The sequence below is a fragment of the Myripristis murdjan genome, chromosome 22, assembly GCF_902150065.1.
Source record: "Myripristis murdjan chromosome 22, fMyrMur1.1, whole genome shotgun sequence".
In the NCBI taxonomy this organism is placed as follows: domain Eukaryota; kingdom Metazoa; phylum Chordata; class Actinopteri; order Holocentriformes; family Holocentridae; genus Myripristis; species Myripristis murdjan.
In genome coordinates, this window is record NC_044001.1 from 24,290,854 (window position 1) to 24,313,040 (window position 22,187).

A 22,187-nucleotide genomic window follows, 5' to 3' on the forward strand; every position below is an offset into this window, starting at 1 on the left:
GCATGATTAAGGCTAAAATGTAATCAGAGCTGTATCGGGATTATTAGGTTCTATGAATTCTGTTTGGGTTAGGCTTTGACCATGAGGCAGCCCTCTGTGAGCGATGCCCTTGTGCTATCACGGCCTTGGCCCTGAAGTGATGAGAAGAGAGCTGTTTAATCTGGCTCTCTGCTGACTCATCATTTCTTCTTCTTTCAAGGTTGACTTGTCCAGAGTTAGTTCACTCAGCAGCGTGGAGAGCAAGGCGAAAAATGTGGTGGTATTTCCACTGGAAGATCTTTTGTGCTTTTCTGTGTCGGCCTGAAGCTTGGTGGAGAACAGCTTGCGTCAGCATATTTCCCTCCTTTGATCCTTTTGGAGAAAAAAAGACACGGACTGAAGAGAAGGATCAGAGCATTATTTTCTCAGGGTCGTGCTTTCTAACACTGACACATCATCATACTGGCATGGTAAAGAGGTGACAAGTGAAGAAACTAGATTGAATTCTTTATTGGTACAGTTTCTCTACAGTCAGTGTTGTGAAATCTCCTTCCCAATGGAGGACGTTTTTAAAGGAAGATAGCAGGTTGTTTGTAGCCAGGGAACATTTTCTCAGCTGTTCATTGGATCTAAATGTTATACAAGGAAGCACCAGAGGAGAGATCATAGCCAGTGCTACTGGATGCTGTGCACACAATACCCATTCTCATTTGCAGTTCTCTAACTGCAGTAACTAGTAACTCAAGGATTCCTGAGTCGAATTAGCAGGTTCTCCAAACATATGCTGTTACCTGGGACTCAAATACGGCTTTTCCACCAAAAATGTTCTGGTTCTCGAGCTGGTTTGATTCAAGATTCTTGGAACCAAGGTGAAAACTCATCATGTGGCCCACACTTTGCCCAGTTTTTGGAGTGGAACCACTGCATCACTGATGGTGGTGCATGCACAACAGAAGTAAATACTAAAGTAAATAGTATTTACTTTAGTAAGTATTTAAGAAGTAAACAGTAAATAGAGCCTGACCCCTCATACCTGTGACAAAAACTCAGAGAACACCTACTGAAAGACCAACATAGGTGGCTGACTTAGTATGAAGATTCAGAGGTGGTTTGACAAGTCATGAAAGTGAAGTTGTTCTCTAACAAGCATTGCAAGCAGACTCTACAAATACAGTAATACATCTTGAAACAGTTGACCTTGAGATCTAAGAAAAAGTGTGCCTTTCTGTCCATAAAAACCCTTCCAAATTGTTTCCCTACCATGACCTTTAGAAGTCTCCTTTCTGTTTCTTCCTGAGACTCGTTCTTTCCCCATCCACTCCCTTCCCTTCATCTCACAGTCTCCACATCAAAATAGCGCTCAACTCAGCGTGATGTCACTGGGCGACCGCCAACATGTACACGGTCATTACATAAGGTACACGAGTCCACTTTGTGGCAAAATGTGAACATCCACTGCAAGTGAAAATCGAGACCATACGTAGACATTTTTGCAAAAGATGATAAGTGGTTAGAATTTGCGAGCACAGTGGCGGGGAGGCTACTAAAGCACATTTTTAATCAGGCAAAGCAGTTTTGAACCAGTCAGATGAACAGAAGATCATTTAAAAACATTACAAAACTACTTCCGAAGATGTTCATTGCTCAATTATGGGTGCGGCCACACACCCCATTTCATAGGATGCATTTTTGAGCCACGTTATGGCGAAATAAAAAAAAGCAGTAGTGTGGCGGTTGCAGTCTGACATCACCAGTGTGGGTGGCATGTCAGTTTACAGCAATTTCCTCAATATGCAGCTATAACAATCAACCCAGCTAAACTCAAAAGCTAGCAATTATCCATTACAAATACACTCACTTCCATGCCCACAAGGCAGTGGGCATTTTTGTGAAAATGTAGTGTCGTGAAGCATCAGAGGTCTTTTGTATGGACATTCACCATAAGTGGATCTCTCTTTTAAAGCAGCCCTGTCTTTTGTCCGAGCATAGCAGCTCTGTGCCAGGCAGCCACAATTCTGCCTGCAGATCTGTGGCAGCATACAGTATCCAGACAGATCAGGATTATATTATATTACAACTATACTGTCTGTCACAGTTATGAGTAATTGCTGACATGTAGTGTTTCCACTGAACCTAAAATGGAATTTGAATGAATTTCAGTGTCATGACCAATACTGGAATAACATGGCATGATTAAATTACTGTTAGCGATATTGCCTTCTCTCTCCTAAGTTCTGATTTACAGAGGTTTATTTGCTCATTAAATATGTGTGAACATGTCCTGATCAGTTCACTTTTTTTTCTTCAGATGCAACACTCCACATAAGCTATACATCAGTGATCTAACTTTTAAACTCCGGTATCATCTGACTTAAGGAAAATCACAATCCCCTTTTCTACAAAACTTATTAGTTTGAATTGTTTATCTACACATCTAAGAATCTTTATAAAAGATACAAAACAAAATGAACATGGAAATGTGAGGGAGAATTGCCTAAAAATCCTCAAGGAGCTTGAAAAGGGGCATTCTCCAGGCAGCATATCGAAGTAAGCATTCACAAATTATAATGGTCATACCAATCATTTAAAAAAGTAAAAGAGAAGAAATAGAAACATAATACAGCATAGTACTTGACAACAACACACTCCATAACATAACTGAAATTAATTAAGAGATGGTCATGAGGAACAGACAAAGAACATACCATCACTTGATCTGGCTTGTAGATAAATACGACAAGAAAGATGAAAGAAAGTTATCACAAACTTCTGTTTCCTCAGTCTGTGTGTGTGAATGTTAAGTGCCAGCTTTTGTTGACCCAATTCCTGTGGCCTGATTTATGCTCCTCGTGGTGAAACCAAAGCATGATGAATGAAAAAAAAAGGCCACATTGGAACTGGAACACATTGATTAGATAGACAAGCCCAAAATTATGTTCATTTGTTCTACAGTAGAATGGCAGCATGGGAAACATATAATACTGTCTCTGTCTCCGAACACAATGGGACACGCTAGGCTGGAGCTATGCAGTCTGACTCAGCACCAGAGGGACAGCAGAGGTGTGCACATCCACCTACGGCATGTTCAGACCAGGAGCTGGATAAAATCCCAAAAAGTAATTCTACTGAATTACTATTCTGTTTTGATGGCAGTCTCTCAGATGTACAGTATACCTGAAGAAGCTGACTCCTAGGCCTTGCTGTAAGGGCCTTAAGAAGAATACCACTGGAATTCAGCTTTGGATTAAGTTGAGTTTAAGTTGCAGTGACCCAAGTGTGTGATTTGCTCCTACACTGTGCAACAGTGGACTGGACAAGGTCACTGCAGCTGTATCCTGCAAATGATGCTGTGGGAGTCTTTAAAATTTTGTTGGTTTTGATGCTATGATCGTAATGAGGTAATAACTAAGTTCATTAAACGTACATGAAGAAGGGCTTGGCCACATAAATGCAATCAAACTGCATTCATGTAGCATGGCAAATAGTTTGAGAAAGGGAAGTGTGTCTAGTGGTGTGTACTGAATACAACGGGTTGCATAATCCCTACCTAATCCAGAGGTCCTCACTGCTCTGATGCCACCTATGAAATGCAAATGTATCCCAAGAGAAAGTGAATCCAAGTGTATATATGGCAATTTAAATGCTCTGAACAAAATAAAAACTCGTGAAAAGGCCCTACACTCACCTTATCATCAGTGAGATATCAGTTTTTGCTTTTCATTCCTTCTTTAGCAGTGTTCCTGCTTGAAACCTGCTTGAACTGTTTCAGGTCATAAAAAACAGCATGGGCATTTAAGTTGAATGGCATTTTGCTTTGATCACTATGCATGGTATATTACTGTATGAAAACCAGTTTTGTATTTTTATAAGGGAATTTTTCACAATATCTTTGATCTGAGAGCACCTCTCCTCTTCAGTTAAGGTTACGTTTTTATGTAACCTGACACGTGACATTCGCTCAGTACCGCTGTTTCCAGGCACTCGAAACAAATGGGCCATGGCGAGAAAGCTTCCTGATTTCAAATGAGTCTGAGGCCATGGTTGGCATGCTAAGAGGCGAAACGCGCCTCCCTCACTTTTGAAAGGGGCCAATGATGGAGCGTTCCCGCCATGAGCATGTTGGGGGATGGGAGAGGCACCCAGGCAGCTGCCTTATCTTACAGGAACTGCAGTTCTTGGAAGGAGAGGGGAACCGAAAAAATGTTTTCTTCATTTCCACATTTTCCCTTCCTTCTTATTTCCTCCTGAAGTAAGCAGACAATAAAATGAAATGCCATAATCTGACCCAGTATTTAGTCAATACCACCCACTGACATTCAGTACAGCATGAACTGCTACATCCATAAAGTAACATTTAATCTTGAAAATTCACTGAAATGGATGATGGCTCATTGCTACAAAACCACCTGATAGACAGTGAAAACTGTGGCCTGAATATACTGTATGTATTCACTTATTACCACTGCTAGTTTTTAACTTAACTGACAGCAAATATTGTTAAGATGTCAGAAAACTGACAGAAGAAGTTAGTGTTCATGTTAACTAAAGTAACATCACTGTGTGTGTATTATTTGTTGGTGTTTTTTTTTTTTTTTTTGAAGCCTTTCATTTTGGATATGAATGTGGAATATGACTTTTCTGCATCAATTATGAAATTAGCAGCAGTGAAATTAACAGTTTTTACAGTCAAGGGATGTCAAAAAAATGCCTTGCCAGCAATAAAAACAACACAGACAGATTCAGTGTTATAAGAAATATTAATACCTTATTAATACCTTACTGCAATGACAAGGAGCAGTAAACAATTAAAAAACAAAAAAAAAAACAAAAAAAAAAACACATTTTTCAAAGACACATACACCTGCACATGTACTCGCACACACAAACACACACTTTCGCTCCCCTTCTTTGAACTGAAATAGTAAGCTGCACTGAACTACAGTTCAGAGAAACAGACTAAGACGAGGCAGGTCATATCAAGTCCTCTCCGTTCTTCACATCTCCTGATTCCCTCCTGGGACCACCCATGCTAAAATTAGTAAGCCTTCAAATACTCAAAGGCGCTTTGGATAATGATATACGTTATGTTATGCTATGTTATGCTCCCAGGCAGCGGCATAGGGAATCATGTCTTACCACTGTGTGCTAAATTTGCAGAGACCAGCTGAATATATGGCCAAGCCCAATCCCAAGAGTAAGACGGGCTTGACTGTACAGAGACGTCACTCTTTGTCCTCGCCAGCTGTGCAGAACGTCCCCAAGTCAACCGACATCGCCTCAAGTTAGGCTGGGTTCATGACCAGAGCTAAGCAGAGGGAGGAAACTACACAACTCTGATGTGAGGCGAAGGCTGTGTCCAGCAGGGACAGAGGCTGTGGGGTCAGGATTAGGCCATCTTCCTCAGTAACGCCCCCATCCTCCTCCTCTCCCTCTCCCTCTGCCGCCACCCCAGCCTCTCCCACGGCCACGGCCGCTGCTCAGGTGTCCCGCCGAGCGCCGGAGCTTCTTCCTTTCTTCATGGTGTTCCCGCTCTGCCTGCTGCTGTTTCCGCTGCTGCTCCGACTGGTAAGGAAGGGGGAAAAAAACACATGAAATAACTGTCGTTGGGTTTAAACTTGTACCTTTCCCATGTACATGTATATGTACAAGACAAGCTGCATTTGAAACTGTAACATCATGAGAAGATGACAAGGGCTCTAGCCCGTTAAACCAAAGAGTGCCAACACCTTACCTTTTTGAGAGTGAAAGTGAGTTGTTTGCTTCCCACTGCAGTGTCAGCCATGTTGCTGGTTCCAGAGTGCTCCTCAAACTTCAGCCGTTCCTCCAGAGAAACCCTGAGAGACAGAAACATGCATGTAAATAGCGTGACTATTGATTCCTGAAATCAGGGTTGATGTGTGTTATTGGTTTGCTTGAATATCAGGCAGCTATTGGCCTTTTATCAAATATCAGTTATCAGCCAGTTAAGTCGTCCACCTTCGATATGATGAAGCTTCCTTCTTTCCCATAATAATCTGCATTAGCATCTGATTTTCTTTGGATGCCATATCCATGCATTCAATTTATTTTAAGTTAATCCTAGAGTTTCCCTACAGCTGAACACATGTGATGGGACACTCAGCCTTACAGAGCTGCTAACCCAAAAGGAAGGTCATGAGGTTTAGTTTTTCACAATGACCTAAATGATGTTTCAGATGCTCTTCCACCACGCCAGTAATAAAATCCTGGGGGAAATACTCAGTACTTGTAATTCTTTGGCATGGGCCTTTATGTGCTGGGGCTTTATTCATTTTCAATGAGAGATGAGCACGGAAGCAAGATGAATAGAGTGAAGCAGGCAGGAGGGGCAGGGTGCAGGCTCATCCTCATAATGTCATGTTCATGCTTGTATCACACACAGGCCTGCCCACCTGCCTCTTAGTCAGAGTTGACTCATCCTGAACTTTTGACAGCACAATGTGGGATTTCAACATCCGGCTGGACATTCGGAGGATACAAAGTCACCTGACATATTAAATGACAACTTCTGCTCCATTTTTAAAATCCCAGTAACAAAGTAAGCTGATTCTGACTGTATGTGATTTGTGAGCTCTATGGCATGAAACACAAATGTTACTGAAAGTAGGGCGAAGCTCTTTTTGGGCTGTTGCTGTTGGGACAAAGGGTGAAGCCGGATGTAGGTGAAAACCTCACCGGCTTATTGGGACCATAAACACAACAAATCCAGCAACACCCAAGGGAGGCACACACCCTACATTTGAAACTCCCCTGAGTCACAGTGAAGAGCACAAATCCATTATGAGTGTTAACCAACAGCTGTTTGGTCAACAGCCCGCAGTCAAAAACCAGTTAGTTTTTGCCTGATGTCTGCTTTGTTAGTTTATTTGGCAACAATAAAAAAATAAGACATGCACAGTGCCTTATCTTGGTTGTACTGTTAAGGATCGCACAATAAAGTCTTCAGACTTATCTTCAATCACTATTCACACTGCAAACCGGTGCCAGGGCCCAGCTGGCCCTCTCAGTCCACTCCAAATGCATCCATGACCATGTGGGTCATAAGGGACTGAGAGGCGCCCCACAGATAAAAGCTGATAAATGAGGATTCACTCTTAGTTTCCAGTATGCACAAAGGAGCTGAAGAAAAAAGGGGAGCAGAGCTACGTTCACATGGCATTAATATGCACAGGGTACGGACGTAGGTGGGGCCCTCTTCAGCAGGAGGGCCCCACAGGGAAATAAAGTCTTCAGTGCTGTGCATGCATGCATGGGGTAAACCCCAATAGTGACAGCCCTAAAGGTCAAAGCCCTACATAATACAGGAATGCTTTTCCACCAGCGTGACCTCCAAAAGCTGGTAAGTAATTCTGTGTCGGTGTGAGCATTTCAATGAACTGACAAAAAATTATGATTTGCAAATTACAATATTGCTAGTAATATGTTGGCTGTCTGGTTGGTTCTATAATCATTTCGTCATCTTCACAATTTCAATGTGCTGAGCCATGGATAATTTGTCTCTTCACATGTTGTGTATCAATTACAGTAGAAACACTGGAATCTGCATGCAGTTCTCACCCCCCGTTAGGCCTCAAATGGCTACATAGTAGCAAACTGCATGAAAGGTGAGCACCCACTCTTTTACCATTTACATTTAACAAGTTTTCAAGCACGTACTTCTGTAGTCTCTGCTTGCGGGCCACATCACCGAAGCTGCGGAACTCCTCGCCAGCTTTCAGATGGAAGAACCGTGGCTGGCCTGTTTTCTTGCTCTGGGGCTCGTTGGAGGATTTCTCACTGCCGTTCTGCTCCTGCTCCAACAGGTTTGTGTCGCGGTCCGCCTGCTTCCTCTCTTGCCGCCGCCGGTCGCGGTCCTCCAATCGCAGTAACCTTCGCTGCTCTCTGACCTCGTCCACCCAGCTCTTGTCATCGTCTGAGCTTTCTTCCTCAGAGCTGGGTCGCCCCTCAGGCTCTTCTTCCTCCTCAGCCGCCTGAACAGAGATTAAAATCCATGTTTACCAGACATGAAGTGTGAACGTAACCCTTCATTCTTAACCATGGCTAGAAAAGGCAGCATGTGTAGCTTGTTCTTAGTGAGAGCAAAATGTCAGTGTGTATCTGACCAGAACATAGACAATGCAAAATTAGGCAATCTCATTAGCCCTTTTTTGTGGGCGTTACAGGTTTCTTATTTATTTGTCTGACAAATAGTGAATAGTGAAATTCTTGTCTTTTTCCTACACGTTCAAACACTTTTTGGCAATCACCCATACTTTTCAAAAGGCCATATTTCCCATCCCTACTAACCACTGAAATACTGGGTTACCTGCTGAGCGGCAGCAGTCTGCTGGGCGAGAAGACGCAACTTCTTCTTCCTCTTTTGCCCGACCTTGGAGACGATAGGGTTGAGCAGGCGGTATTCCTCGCTCTGTTCATCCACCTGGTAGTCAGGGTTTTCGAACATCACCTGGAAGCGGTCGTCGCCCAGGATGCTGGGAAGAACCTGGAATTTTGCATGGTTTGGATGGAGGAAATGATTAGGATGATGGTTAGGTAGGATATGCTGATTCAGAAGACAAGGGCATCAAGTCTATTTTATTCAGCCCATGTCTACAGGGGCCTGTAGTGGATGAGACACCCACTTCTAGAGGTACAGAAAAGAAACTTGTTGATGCAAAGAAGAAAGAAAACAGGGACATAAACAACCTAGCACCATCTGTCATCTCTGGTGTTTGTGCTCCTACCTTGCCCTTCTTTTTCCTGGAAGCCAGCTCGGCTTCATCATCTCCCTCCTCCATGAGCTTGAGAGCCAGCTCCTTGTTCACCTTGGGCAGCTTCTGTCTCAGTCAGAGAGGAAGAGGAGGTCAACGGTTGGACATAAAACATGTAAAATGTGTATATTCTGCTCAGTTATCAGCAGCTCCACTTGTGCATTAAGTTTATCAACTGTTCATCAACTGTTTTAAAACTTTGTCTTTGGACATTAAGACCCTGCTCACACTTGGTTTTAACATCCATCTAAAGTGATCTGATTACAAGTGGACAGCTCTAAGGTGTGAACGGAGTGCAATGCTTCACACCACATTTGTAGTGTAAACACCACTGCGTCCCGATGCGTCCATGACAACACTGGAAAACTGCCTGGTCACTTTGTGGAAGGACAGAGTGTTTGAAAGAGAGACTGTTGGCATGAAATCCAAATTTGAACGAAGTTTGTTTTGCAAAGAGATGGCATGATCTTCGCTGGATGATAAAAATACGGACTGTTGCATGAATGGGCCAGAGATAATGAATATGATAGGAGGGCAATGTTAGGAAGAAAGTGAACACATGGCAGACAGGAGGGAGGAGGAAGAAGGGACGGAATGGGAGTTAGAGTAATCAGGATTGTAATTGTCATCGTACAGTACAGATAAATCACAGTAAGAAAAGAGGAAAGAAGTAATTCTGAAGGATCGGAGGTCAATCACAAATCTAATCACAAGTGACTGGAGTCACATGATAATGCCAAGTGTGAACAGTGATCTTACTAAGCTGTCCACTTGTGATCAGATCAACTGAGATGGACATTAAAACCAAGTCTGAACAGGGCCTAAAAGACACCTTTGTAAGAGGAAACAACTGTAGAAAATGACATTCTATTGAAATAAATGCTGCTTAGTGGACTGCATGTATGTCAAAAAGAGAAGCAGACTGAAACAATTTAGAAAAAAGTCTTAAATAATGTGAAAGTTTCCCACTGAGCAAAGAAAAATTAAACTGCCAAATTCTGGATTTGATTTTCTATCATACAAACAAACAAAACATTTTTTCTCGGAGCTAGAAACATTACCAACTATATGGAACTATGGTAAAACTATAGCCTCCAAATCAAGATGCTTTGATTCACTGTGCTTGTGGATGATCTGCGGTTTACGTGGACCAATAGATAGATAGATAGGTATACTTTATTGATCCCAAACTGGGAAATTCACAAGTAGAGACAACTTGTCAGGATCTCTCACCTTAATCTGCACTCTCTGAGTTCTTGACTCCTCTATCTTCTGGCGGATCTTTTCCTTGCGATACTCCTCATAGGCGAAAGGATTTGCCATGGTTTTAACCTGGAGCAAAACCAGACAGCATTGTCAAATCAAAATCTTTCCTTGAAAAAGAAACAACAGTATTTCCTGCAAATTACATTTTATTTCATAGTTTCTATCTAAAACCACTCAGGAAAAAAATAGGTTATTTCAACAAATATTATAATAGGGCAAAAATAATCCTTGATGAAAGCCATACCTTGTGGTAAAGTCTGATGTCCATGAAGAAGCCATGCATGTAGGCCCTCAGGAGGGATGAACCCACCAGGTGAGACAAACCTAATGCCAAACAATAAGCCAATTTAAAAAATACTTTTTAAGATAATATCTCAAACCTTTCCCATTTGTCAGAAATATTTCACCAGCCTCTCCACCTCTGGCACTTGTAAACATACATGTGGTTGATACTCTGGTTTCGTGTCAGGCCTGACTGTTGTCATTTTTTGTTATTTTAAACTGCAATATCTGGATGAGACTCAAATTAGGTCATAGCAAACGTGTCACTGGTACAGTCAAACAATGACTTAAGGCTCTGTCCAACCTGACTCACGTTCATAAATGTGTGAGTGCTACAGCATGCACAGGCTGGGTTGTAAGTATTTACGAGGGGTGAAAAAAGGGTTCGGTTGGGTCAGCGAGTGTAACAGTGCGAGGGAAAGCGCATGTTCAGGAAGAGCTCTTCCCCTGAAAGACCACTAGTGTGCTGCAACTGAAGAGAGAGATCTCTCCGTCAACGAGAAACTCAACTCTCAACTCTGTCCCCCCCGGCTGTCCTGAAGTTACATAACAGGGCCACATTACACAGCTGCTGTAACCCAACTCCCCTGCTCCACTGCCTCTTCTTTTATGCCACGGGAGCCAACCACCTTCCTCCTCCTTGTCATTTGATCTCTTTACTGCTGAGCCTGCATTCCGATGTTCATTCAATCTTTCCAGTGTTCACTCAGACCACCCCTTTCCCTTCCCACTCCACCCCCCACCCCTCTCACACCACTGCTCTTACCTACAAAATGCTCAAATGTTCCCAGGGCCTCTACTTATACAGTCTAGCCTCCTATGCTAACCCCTGAGGCGGCAAAATGGCTCAGACTGATGCCTAGTTAAGGAGAACTTGAAAGGCTGGGGCGAGACCACACGGCGCAGTCTGGACTACAGGCAGACTTTGTGGGCTGGGATTCAAATTGCTCTTTTTACTTTGATCCCTTGAATGTCTCCAATTCTCACTGCCCCCCCCCCCCCCCAAAAAAAAGAGAAACTGGATGACCTGCCCACATGCCTTCAGAAGAAAAAGGAAAAGCCTTGCCATGAAGCTGGATGTGTAAATGTGTAGTGTTTTGTAAGTTTAAACTAGTAGCTAGTATAAGTCACTCTTTAGGTCAGTGTCTAAAATTTTTTAAAAAACCGTCACTGCACATTTAGCAGCAGGATACAGAGATGATGATGTTGGTGCATGTGTCAGCGGCCACACCAGCGCTTCAGCTGACTTAGTAGGCCAGTGGACTTTCCATGGTGGGTTGGGCATATTAGGCTTTTGTATTTTTTGTCACGGAGCCAAATAGGTTACAGCTTACCACGAATCTACATGCTTGAATTAATCCACAATGTGATTGAGGAGGACAAAACACAAGAGCAGGCTCTCACCGAGGTTTTCCAGGTCCTTCCGGGTAACAAACTTGTAGTCGTCATAGACAGTGGTCTCCGGGCTTTCCTCCAGCTCCTCTGTCAGGTTGTCGAGGAAGGAGCACCACCGGGGAGCAGGGCCCAGGGCCTGGAGTTGGATTCACAAACACACACACACACGCAAGCACCTTGGTGTGAGGTCTCGTTCAGATTTAGACTCTTGACTGCGTAACTATCAAATGTGCCATGAAATTGTTAAACAAAAATAACTCTGGAATAACCTGAATGATCATGACATCATTCACAAATATTTAAGTTTAAGTTTGTACTTGAATGACATTAATATAACTTAATATAAGTTTACAGCAATAAAAAACAATTCACTCCAATTACAATTGCAATTCAATGCCATCACTGTTTACTTGGCACAAGTTTAATTTGCATCTCATATTCAGAATCCCTTTCACACAGATAGTATAATCGCAGGACTGAGAATCACATTTCCATCAATATCACCATTAGCAACAATCTGGGGGGCAAAACTAGTACTAGAAGGAAATTAAAGCCAAGCATCTTCTTAATTCAGAAATGCTGTTGTCCAAAAATGAAGGGACACAGTGAAAATGTCACAATGTCACAAAAAAATCACAATAAAGAAGGCTTTCTTTGAATTTAATTACTTGTAACATTTTACATTATAGTTCATTAATGTTTAATTGATGTAAATTAACAATTTTATTTATTAGTGCAGTGTGTATGCTCAAATATAGAAATAACATGGTAACATACCAGTAGTTCTATGTTGGTTCATAATTACGCTAACATCAGTATTGTATGGCTACATTTGTGCCTCTTATGTGGCTCCTGGACAAAGATACTCCCAGAGCCGCCCTGCTCATCTCCAAACACACGCTGTCATGTTCAGTCTTTCTTTTCATGCACAAGAGTGGTTCTTATATTAATCATTACTTATTGCTACTTGACCACAACACACCACCCTGTGTGTCCCTCCAAATGGTGAGTAATACTGTACCAGACTGCGTCACTCATACCACCAACTCAGTTAAGAGATGAGCTGTCTTACAGCATCTCTGAGCGGTGAAATATTAACAGAGTTCAGTGTGACAGGTTCAAGGTTTTGGAATACCCTGCATGACTGCACTTACACTGTACTGTTTAATAGCAACTTAAACACTTCCTTGAACTTAATTATGCATCTGAGTGACTAAGCTTTACCCTGTTTTTTTGTTTGTTTGTTTGTTTGTTTGTTTTGTTTTTTGTCTTTTTATTTGATTAGTATTAGTTACTATGGTACATCTTTATTTCATTTTAATAGTTCAATGGTTGTTTATATATAAAATATTATTACTTATTGTGAAACCTAATCATAATCTTACTGCTAACCTCAAACAGAGCTGCTGTCATTGCCTTGCCTAAAACAACCATTCACAAAATGAACTGTTAATCTAAAGTTAACCTTTTCATGCGACAAACAGGTGAAAACGTGCTGGATTCATGATATTTTTGAATAATCCGGTTCACAGTGGTGCCGACAACATGCAGTTTTTTTAGTGCTCATTTTAAAATTTGATTTCATGACACTATATGCGAGCAAGACTACTCTCACTGAACCTGAACCTGCGCTTGCTTTCCAGCCATACAGTAATTTAGCACTAACACCCTCATTCTTGTGGCCTTTTTTCCATCACTGAGTGTGTACTTGTTCTTACTCGTTTGCAAATCCCTTTTCCCTGCTGCCTGGTTTACCTTGCAGCCAGTTATTTTTGTGTTTTATTCTGTCACTGTCTAGTACTGTCCACAAGCACTGAACACTTTGGCCTGTCACTGCTGTGCCCATGCGAGCAAGTCAAAGCTCAAGTCATTAAAGGACATTCCCATGTTTCATTCAGTTTGAATCAATGGACCCGAACTGAGTCACCGAGTTCACTGCTCAGTGATTACACAGGACAGGGTTGATGTTTTCTGGAGATGGGGAGAAAATGAATGCCTATCCAACACTCTAATCAGCTTCTTTTAAAAACCCCAAAGAGAACAAATATGAAATCACATGAATTAGACAATGTAAGTCTGTTGGACTGACAACACTGGGTGGTCTCTTGTCAAGTGTGGATGCACAGCCCAGGTGACATTACACACACGTTCATATCTCAAGGCTAAAGTCTACAGTGCACTTGTCATTGCACAGCCACATTCATTTGTGTGGAGCTCACAGCTGATTAAGCTACAAGCAGTGGCAAGTGAGGGGTTAAAGGCTCAGATTACTCAAATACCGCTGACACTTTTTTGTGCTAGTTGCTGGCAGAACCGAAATTATTGTCAGCCCCTCATGAGAAAATAACTCTCCAATAGCACTGAAATAGTATAGAATTGATATTCAAAATCTTTAAATGTGACTACATTCATGCCAAATCAAAGCAATTTCCCCTACAATTACAGACCAAGATCTACATGATAATGGTAGTATGCTCTAGTAATGCATTCCCATCTGATTGAAAACAAGTTCCTGATGGACAAAGACTGTAGTACTACTAATCTGTTGTGGGGTTTTCCCTCTTAGATCAGACACCAGAGGCATAGAGGAAGCAGATCAATTAAACCTGCTGGCAGCACATTCTGTATTGAGGAATGTGAATGAACCGGGACTCACCGGAATGTAGAACGTGTTCATCTTTGGGTCCTCGTTGGCAGTGAAGAGCATACCTGAGGGTAACACACGGGAAGTGAGCCAAAACAATGTCAGGAAGGAAGGGGGGCAGACATAAATAGGACTCATCTGTGGTGTTAATACGGATTCGAGTTCATGTCATATAGAATCAGAAGCAGGAAGGGAAATTAACATCAGCCAAATGCTGGTAAATTTGGCAGCTGCAACAGCCACAATTATTGGAAACCAGCCATCATTTGGAAATCATATTCCACTGTGAGACTGAAATTGTTAAGTGAAATGGTGAAGAGTTGGTATATTCGCCTTCTATAATCTTAAGGTCAAAGTTACTTTCTGTCTTCATGGACCTTTTTCACAGTAGCCATTTTGACATGAACAGCAGGTAAACACAGGTGGTATTAGGGTTCTCTTCCACAATCTAAATGGAGCAGAACCTTAATTAATGTAAGTAATATCACCTGTGTTTACCCTGCTGCTCATGTCAGAACTGGCGCTGTGAAAAGGGTCTATTATAAGGGCAGAAATACATTTTTTATACTTTATAGGCAACTCCAAGGTAATAATAATATTATACATGAATTATCAGCAAAATATTATGAAACTAACCCATTAAAATGACACAGCAGCCAGAGTTTAAACATGACGGACTTCAACGATAGGTGGAACAAATCTGCAAAATCACAAGATCTGACTTCTGCTGTAAGGTGGCGCCACCCAGAGGTGAAATGACAACTGCGCACACACTGAGGGCTGTGACAAAGGTGCAGCTATAAAAAATTTTTTTTACAGATGAGCTGCTATTTTAAAGCAATGTTAATACTTAAGCCATTTTTGGCTGTCCCTGATGTTAGATTTGAATATGCCTACACATGTAGTCTTGTCTGGAGGAGCTGCTCTCACCTGAGTGGGGGTAGATGCAGACATCGTTGATGCTGGCCTGAGGTTCGATGGAGGAGAACACCTTGCCCTGTGGTGACAGAGATTAGACATTACTGTCAGGAAAAAGTCCATCCACATTGGGTCTGCCCTATCTCTTTGTTTTATGTCAGCATGAAGTGTTCCACACTGGATGTACTCAGTGGCATAGAAAGGTTGGTTGTTTCACTTTGGTTGATGCTAACATCAAAACACATCAAACTTATAAATAATAAAACACTGCATTTGTCGCACATGCTGCATGAATCATGAATACCAACAACATACAGCAGCTACTACCGGAATGGGCCAAAGCACTTTAGAGCCAACGGAGAGTCTATGTGCCTGTAAAGGATATTACTGAGTCTCACATTGTCCTTGTTCCAGATCTTGATGATCTTGGAGTCAGCGGACAGGACCAGATCGAGCTGCTCGTGGAAGTTGAGTGACTTGATGGGCAGGTTGTAGTAGTGGTCTTTAACCAGCAGGGGGCGACTAGAGCGCAGGTCATACAGCAGCACCTGCAAGACAACAGAATCACACTCATGAACTCCTATGAAATTCAGAGATTAAATTAATTCTGTCCAGTAGGCTGAATACTTCTTACCACAAACAAAAAAATAAAAAAACATAAATGAAAAGTTCTGTGAAAAGCATCCACTTTACATTGTCTTTCATATGAAAGAGTTAGAAAAAAAAAAAGGATTTTTGTGAGCATACCACTAAGGATTTTTTTCTTTTTTTGTGATCTTTTGAGAGGAGACCACATTATTTTGTTGTTATTTTTTGTGAGCTAAATGAGTCTGGGTTTTTGCAGATTTTAGCAAACTTTTATACAGTCTATAGTCAGCAAGTTAAAATTAAGACATACTATGATATATTTTACGACTGTTTTAATGCCATCAGAAATTAAATTTAAGACAAACTTGGGACCAAAATTAACTCAGAGGAGGAAAAAAATCCAAATTGTCTTATCTATTATCAGAAGCTGTAATAACACTGAGAGTAGTAGACAAGGTAATCGTATTTGATGTTCTAACCAAAGCAGTGTGGCTGTGCTGCTGAGTTTCTGGAAGCTGTCTGAACATTGTAAATGCACACTGTCTGATGATAATGGCAGCTACTGCAGCTAGCCATTACAGAAATAAAGGGTGCTGCTTTACGTGACCTACTAGTTCAGATTATCAGCACAAAATACTGTTGAAGCAGCGGTATTGTACAAAAAAGCAGAACCCCCTAGACAGCTGACTGTCTTTGGCTTACCTGACCGGTGCTGGTGCCGACCGCCATGGTGAGGGAGCCGTTAAACCTGAGCGCACTGACTGCAGGCAAACCTTGTACTCTGCAGTGAAGCACACAGCAACAACATCAATATTATCTTCAGAAGAACAACAACACTTTTTAACAGTGATGATGATAATGCAATGTTTTTGGACTGTTACAGGAAAATCCCCTTTTCCTTTGACTACCCTAGAAAAGCGTCAGAGGTCAGAGGTCAGCTGCAGAAGAGCAGCCCTGGAGCTGGTAAAGATTCGCTGAGTCGGTCAAGGACACCTCAGAATGGCAGATCAGGATTACACAACAGGGAGCTTGAATACATGCGTGGGTGAAGTAATCTTAATCTTTAATCAGTCTGCAAACACTCGGATATTTTCCTCACAAATTATGGTTCATTTGTTGAACAAATTTATCCAACGCCTCTAGTGTGAAATTAGTTCATGCAGAATTAAGGTCCAGATTTCATCACAGAAACAGGGGGAAGTATGGTTGTTTTATTTATGGTGTTTTTTTTTTGTCCAATTTTCTCTGGACAAAAAAAAACTGAGACACAAGTATAGGACAAGGTGACCTGTATGATTATACAGTATATCTTTGTGTGACTGCTTGATAGTTACTCTGTTCCTTCTGTGATGCTGCTCAGGGCGCAGTCCAGCTGGCCCACCCGATTCCGGACACGCGGATCCCAGCACTCCACCTTTCCCTGGTCAGCAAGCAGAGTAGTACAATAATCAAACAAATACAGGAAATCAGCAGCTGAACTCATGAATTAAGACCTTTTAGTATTGTTAACTGATCGCTTTATCGATGCCATAACATTTCTGTAATTAGGCTATTTTATACGTCCTTAGGCCTTTTAAGACTTCTTCGGCACTTTTAAGCAAAGATCCTGATATACCACGGACAGCCATGCATGCAGACTCCACCTAAATGCTGACTGAAGAATCCTTAGTGAGCTGACAAGCACTGAGACCTAAAACCTGCTGTCGCTGTTTCACTGGTGTCTCATTTGACACACACAGCACGCCATGGCACTCACCTCGGTGGTTCCTGTGGCAAACAAGTGATGGACGGGGTTGATGTCGCACACATTGTGCTCCCTGGCAGACAAGAAATGAAGAGCAGAGGCACCTAACATCAGCCGACTGCAATATATTACACCTGCATTGTCAAATAACATTTCACAGCAACTTCGGATTGTTCCAGAAATGATGGTTAAGAGCTAGATGATGGTGGAATGGCAATTTGAATGCTGAGTTTAGGTGACTGGGGTCTCAATCCATTAAGAATTTGCAGCACTGTTACAGGTCACAAACTGAATCTATAATTAATCATTTCAGCAGGAAAATTACAGCATCATGTGAATATCAGTGCACTCAAGCACTACCAAAATCTTGGGAAAAACTCTTTGTACTTACACAGCATCAGTCTGAAGAGAGTTGAGGAAGCGTCCTTGTTCCAAATTCAGTCTGTAAATCTCTGAGCTGAAATTAAAAGTGAAGTGTAAAATGGAGCGCTAGACGCCAAACATGACTGAATATTTCCTGATACATGCACTGACTAATATGGTGTCAGGACGAGGCATTCCAAACCCATTTTTCAGCTTTATTCTCACCTTGTCCCGACAAAATAGAGGTCGCAGGAGGGATAGTGGTAGGCAAAGTCCCGTCCAAACTTGGGTATGCGTGTTTTGTAGTAGTGTCCGTGTTGGGAGTGGAACTCCACGTAGCGGTCACAGTGCAGAAACACCAGCTACACACACAGAGGGGAAAGCAAAGAGTGAATTTAAAAGCAACAGTGAAGTCAAAAATAACTCGAAGCCAATCAAATTCAAATCCAGTTTCATAACTTAATGATTGTGGTAGAGGCACACAGGCACGGCTTTAGGTGTAAAAGGGTCACTAAGGCCAGCAATCTCTTACCTTAGAATAGTCGTCAGACAGGATGTCGAAGGCCACGACTTAAGAGGGAGAGAAAACAACGTTATCATACACACTGTGAGCGGCACGGTGAAGATATTCGGACGACTGCTGGATCTGTCCCGACTCACCATCTGAATCCAGGCAGCGCTCAAATTTCAGTGACAGCTGGTAGGTGTCATAACAGCGAATCCTGGGTTTGTAAGTACCTGAGATGATGGGGAAAAGGGAAAGAACGCAGAAAATGACATCTCAACGTTCTCATGGGCCCTTTCTAATGATCAAACCAAGCGCTATCATAGTGTTATTGGGACAAATACATCAGCTGACCTCATTAGTAATGAAATCCTTTGAAAGGCTAATGAAGAATGCACTTCTCCCTCACTTACATCCCTTGCTTGACCCACTTCAGTTCGCCTATAGGGCTGGTCATGGGGTGGAGGATGCCACTGCCACCCTTTTAAATTTTGTTCTTAAACACCTCGAAGGCAGTAAAACGCATGCTCGATTGCTATTTGTGGATTTTTCATTTTCTTACTAATCAACCCCATTTTTTAATCGACAAGCTTGTCAACCAGTTTAGCTTGGATTTTAATGTTGCGGGTTGGATTCTTGACTTTTTAACTGAGAGAACACAGAGAGTTAAGGTAAATGGGCACTTGGCAGATGTTTTAAGCTCATCCACTGGTTCCCCCCAAGGTTGTGTCCTTTCACCACTCCTTTATATTCTGCCAGAGTCAGTATGACAACAGGTTTATTTTAAAATTTGCCAGTGACTCTGTTATCATAAGTCTCCTTCATGACAGCGATAATAACCATGGCCCTGTGGTTAATGATTTTGTTGACTTGTGTGATAAGTCCTTTTTAGGCGGCAGCCCACATCCTCCCAGACTACCATCAAGGGACAGGTGGTAGAGTCTGTGGAGAGGCACAAGTATCTGGGGACCTTAATTGATAAGAAATTGAGTTTTAATGATGACACTGACATGTGGTGTAAGACGGGCCAGCAATATTTGTTTTGCTTACGTAAACTGGCACTCTTTCATGTGGATATGTCACTCATGACCATTTTCTATAAATCCTGTACTGAGTCTGTTCTTACGTTCTCCTTGATGTGCTGGTACGGGAACCTAAGCATTAAGTCTAAAAAGTCACTCACTAAAATTGTGAACACGTGTAGCAAGTTTCTGGGGGTACAGCAGAGCACGCTCTCTGATCTCTTTACCAGACAGGGGGGAAGGAAGGCTAAAAGCATCCTGTCAGATGCCAGTCACCCCCTGTTCACTGAATTTCAGACTCTGCCCTCTGGCTCCAGATTTAGGTTCCCACCTGTCAAAAGCAGCAGGTATAAATTCTCCTTGATTCCCACAGCCATCTCTATCTTAAATTCTGGTCAGGGGAGGAGTTAACAAGCCCTTACCTCACAGAGACTTATAGTTCCTTGTGGCCACAGGGTTTTTAAACGTATTTTATGTATTTTATACATCTTATATATATTACATTTTATATATAGCACATTTTACATTTTTGTATCTTGTATATTTATTGTAGTGTTATTTATTAACTTGCATCTTGTATATTTACTGCATTGCTATTTATTGACCTGCTGCTGTATTTAGGTGGTGTCTCCCACAGTGGTTAACCACTGTACCATTGTACCCGGGTGTGTGTTGTTTGTCTGTGTGTCTGTCATGCTGCAAAACTAATTGCCCCCTTGGGGACATAAAATAAATAAAGTTAAAGTTGAAGTTTGTCAGCAACCACCTGATTTTAGTTTTTGAGCATTAAAGAACCAAATAAGATACTGAATTACATCACAAAGCATCAGCAAGTGGAAACTTTACTCCCAAAAAATATATATCTGGTAAACCACTGTGCCACCACATAGAATTTCACTTTTGTCGTGAGATGTGATGACGTTCAGCTCTATCCACTGCTTCTCTTACCTGCTGCTAGGATGAACTGCCCATCCCGGGACACTTTGATGGAGGTGCACACAGTTGGCATCTCAAAGTCCTGGATGAGCTCAATCCTGCGCTGGATGTCTAAGAAGAAGATGAAATGGTGGAAAAAGCAGTTTTGAACAACAAAACGCTTTGGAACAAATTCACCAACCCTTATGCTGAAAACTCACCAACATCTTTCTTTTGCAGCTGTCTCTTCTTCCGATCCGAGAGCCACTGCAGGTTAAAGAGACAGGGGGTTCAAGGTGAAATCGGTGGTCTACACAGACATGGCTAATTAATGCTGCATCAACAAATTTGCATTAAGGTGGGAGTCCTCAGGCAATTTTGATGGATAAATTAACAGCACTTGATTTTCACTTTTAGAACTGCAGTGTTTCCCCTACAGTTTATGGGAGGCAATTGACGTAGGCAATGAAGTGCCTATGTCACAGTAGGCACACAGTAGGGAAAAGCTGGTGTGGCCAATTTGTTGGAGGTCCCTTGACCTCCGACCTCCAGATCTCTGAATGAAAATGAATTCTCTGGGCAGCCACAGTTCTCCTCTTTGCAGACATGCCCACCTTCTGCTAATCCCATGCAGTTTGGGCCACAAACCCTGCAGTCCACATGTGTTCTTGTGGCCTGTTGTAAAATGGTGTGTTTGTGCAGACTGGGGCCTAAACAGTCTTGGAGTTGCATGAATTGGCGTTGACTGGAAAGCTGAGACTCTTGTGGATTCAATGAGCCACATTTGATTAATGTGTGATGATGTTAGCCCTTATAGCAGCTATTTCACTGTAGTGAAGCCATTTTTTGAAACTTGACATCACTGTACAAAATTACCTATAGTGACCTTTACGATTATCACAGCCATATAAAACTTTCATCTACAAACTTGAGAATAATTTGTAAGACAAAAATCACAATAAATCTTAATATCGAATCGGCACCCAAGTATCGTGACAGTATCGAATCAGGAGATAAACACATCTTCTCAGTCCTACTGTTTAACGTCGCTCAGCTCCACTCTCTCCGGTGTAAATAATGAATTATTGACTGAATAACAAGCCCAACTGTAGAAGCTAAGTTCAAGCTGGCATTATATCGACCTAAGTGCAAAACAATGTGTGGCATGTGCGAACTTTTAATTCAAAACTAAGCTAAATGATGGTAAACGACATGACGAGCTCGAGCGAACGTTAACGTTACTCCTCGCGCGGCTCAGTTAGCTAAACTTTGAAGTTGTATCGTCAGGTCAGCTGGCCGGCTCGCGCCTCTTACCTCCGGTAGAGACTTTCCGTAGCTCAGGTTGTAAATCTTCACATCATTCACACTGGATATCTGCATTTTAGATGATGACAGAGGCTCCGGTCACACATAACACTCCACTTTGCCCAAACCTGGTGGCTACACTCTATCCACGTTGTGGCAACGGAGGTAAAAACAGGAAGCACGTGGTACCGTTCAGAAACAGGTCCGTGTAGAAACACCGACATCTAGACATCATCGGTTTGGTTCCTGACGCTATTCTGTGATTCAACAACTATAATGAAACTTTGCTATGAAATACAACGGAATAAAATGTTTGTAAATGGTAAAATAAATAAATAAATAAATAAATAAAAAATGCTTATACAGTATAGGTTATATGTACAGTAGCCAATTCAGTTGACACTGGTCATGTTTAGATAAAACGGGCCCATAAAAATTAATTAATCAAGAAAATCCTCTCCTTCCCACTCGGTCATTGTTGGTCAATATATTA

General features: G+C 42.0%; 1 protein-coding gene across 1 annotated transcript; it reads right to left on the minus strand.

Annotated features, from left to right (window-relative positions):
• Positions 1 to 4,717: 4,717 nt before the first annotated feature.
• On the minus strand, positions 4,718 to 21,904 carry nol10 (nucleolar protein 10). Its single transcript, XM_030045056.1, has 21 exons — positions 21,704 to 21,904; positions 20,611 to 20,656; positions 20,423 to 20,521; positions 18,608 to 18,685; positions 18,480 to 18,517; positions 18,173 to 18,309; positions 17,976 to 18,041; positions 17,597 to 17,657; positions 17,175 to 17,260; positions 16,543 to 16,621; positions 15,651 to 15,800; positions 15,265 to 15,331; positions 14,347 to 14,399; positions 11,700 to 11,826; positions 10,258 to 10,337; positions 9,981 to 10,079; positions 8,721 to 8,813; positions 8,303 to 8,479; positions 7,654 to 7,967; positions 5,711 to 5,813; positions 4,718 to 5,541 (listed from the first exon to the last, which is right to left on the minus strand). Exons 1-21 carry the CDS (start codon positions 21,767 to 21,769, stop codon positions 5,380 to 5,382), a joined length of 2,181 nt encoding a protein of 726 aa, XP_029900916.1. The 5' UTR covers positions 21,770 to 21,904; the 3' UTR covers positions 4,718 to 5,379.
• Positions 21,905 to 22,187: the final 283 nt, after the last annotated feature.

Excerpts from the sequence above, each read along its gene's own strand:
- nol10 (XM_030045056.1), bottom strand. The coding sequence starts at position 21,769 with ATGCAGATATCCAGTGTGAATGATGTGAAGATTTACAACCTGAGCTAC. Across the intron at positions 18,518-18,607 it reads GCGCTGCCTGGATTCAGATG|TCGTGGCCTTCGACATCCTG; the intron begins GTGAGTCGGGAC and ends CTCCCTCTTAAG. Across the intron at positions 17,261-17,596 it reads TTGCCACAGGAACCACCGAG|GGAAAGGTGGAGTGCTGGGA; the intron begins GTGAGTGCCATG and ends CTTGCTGACCAG.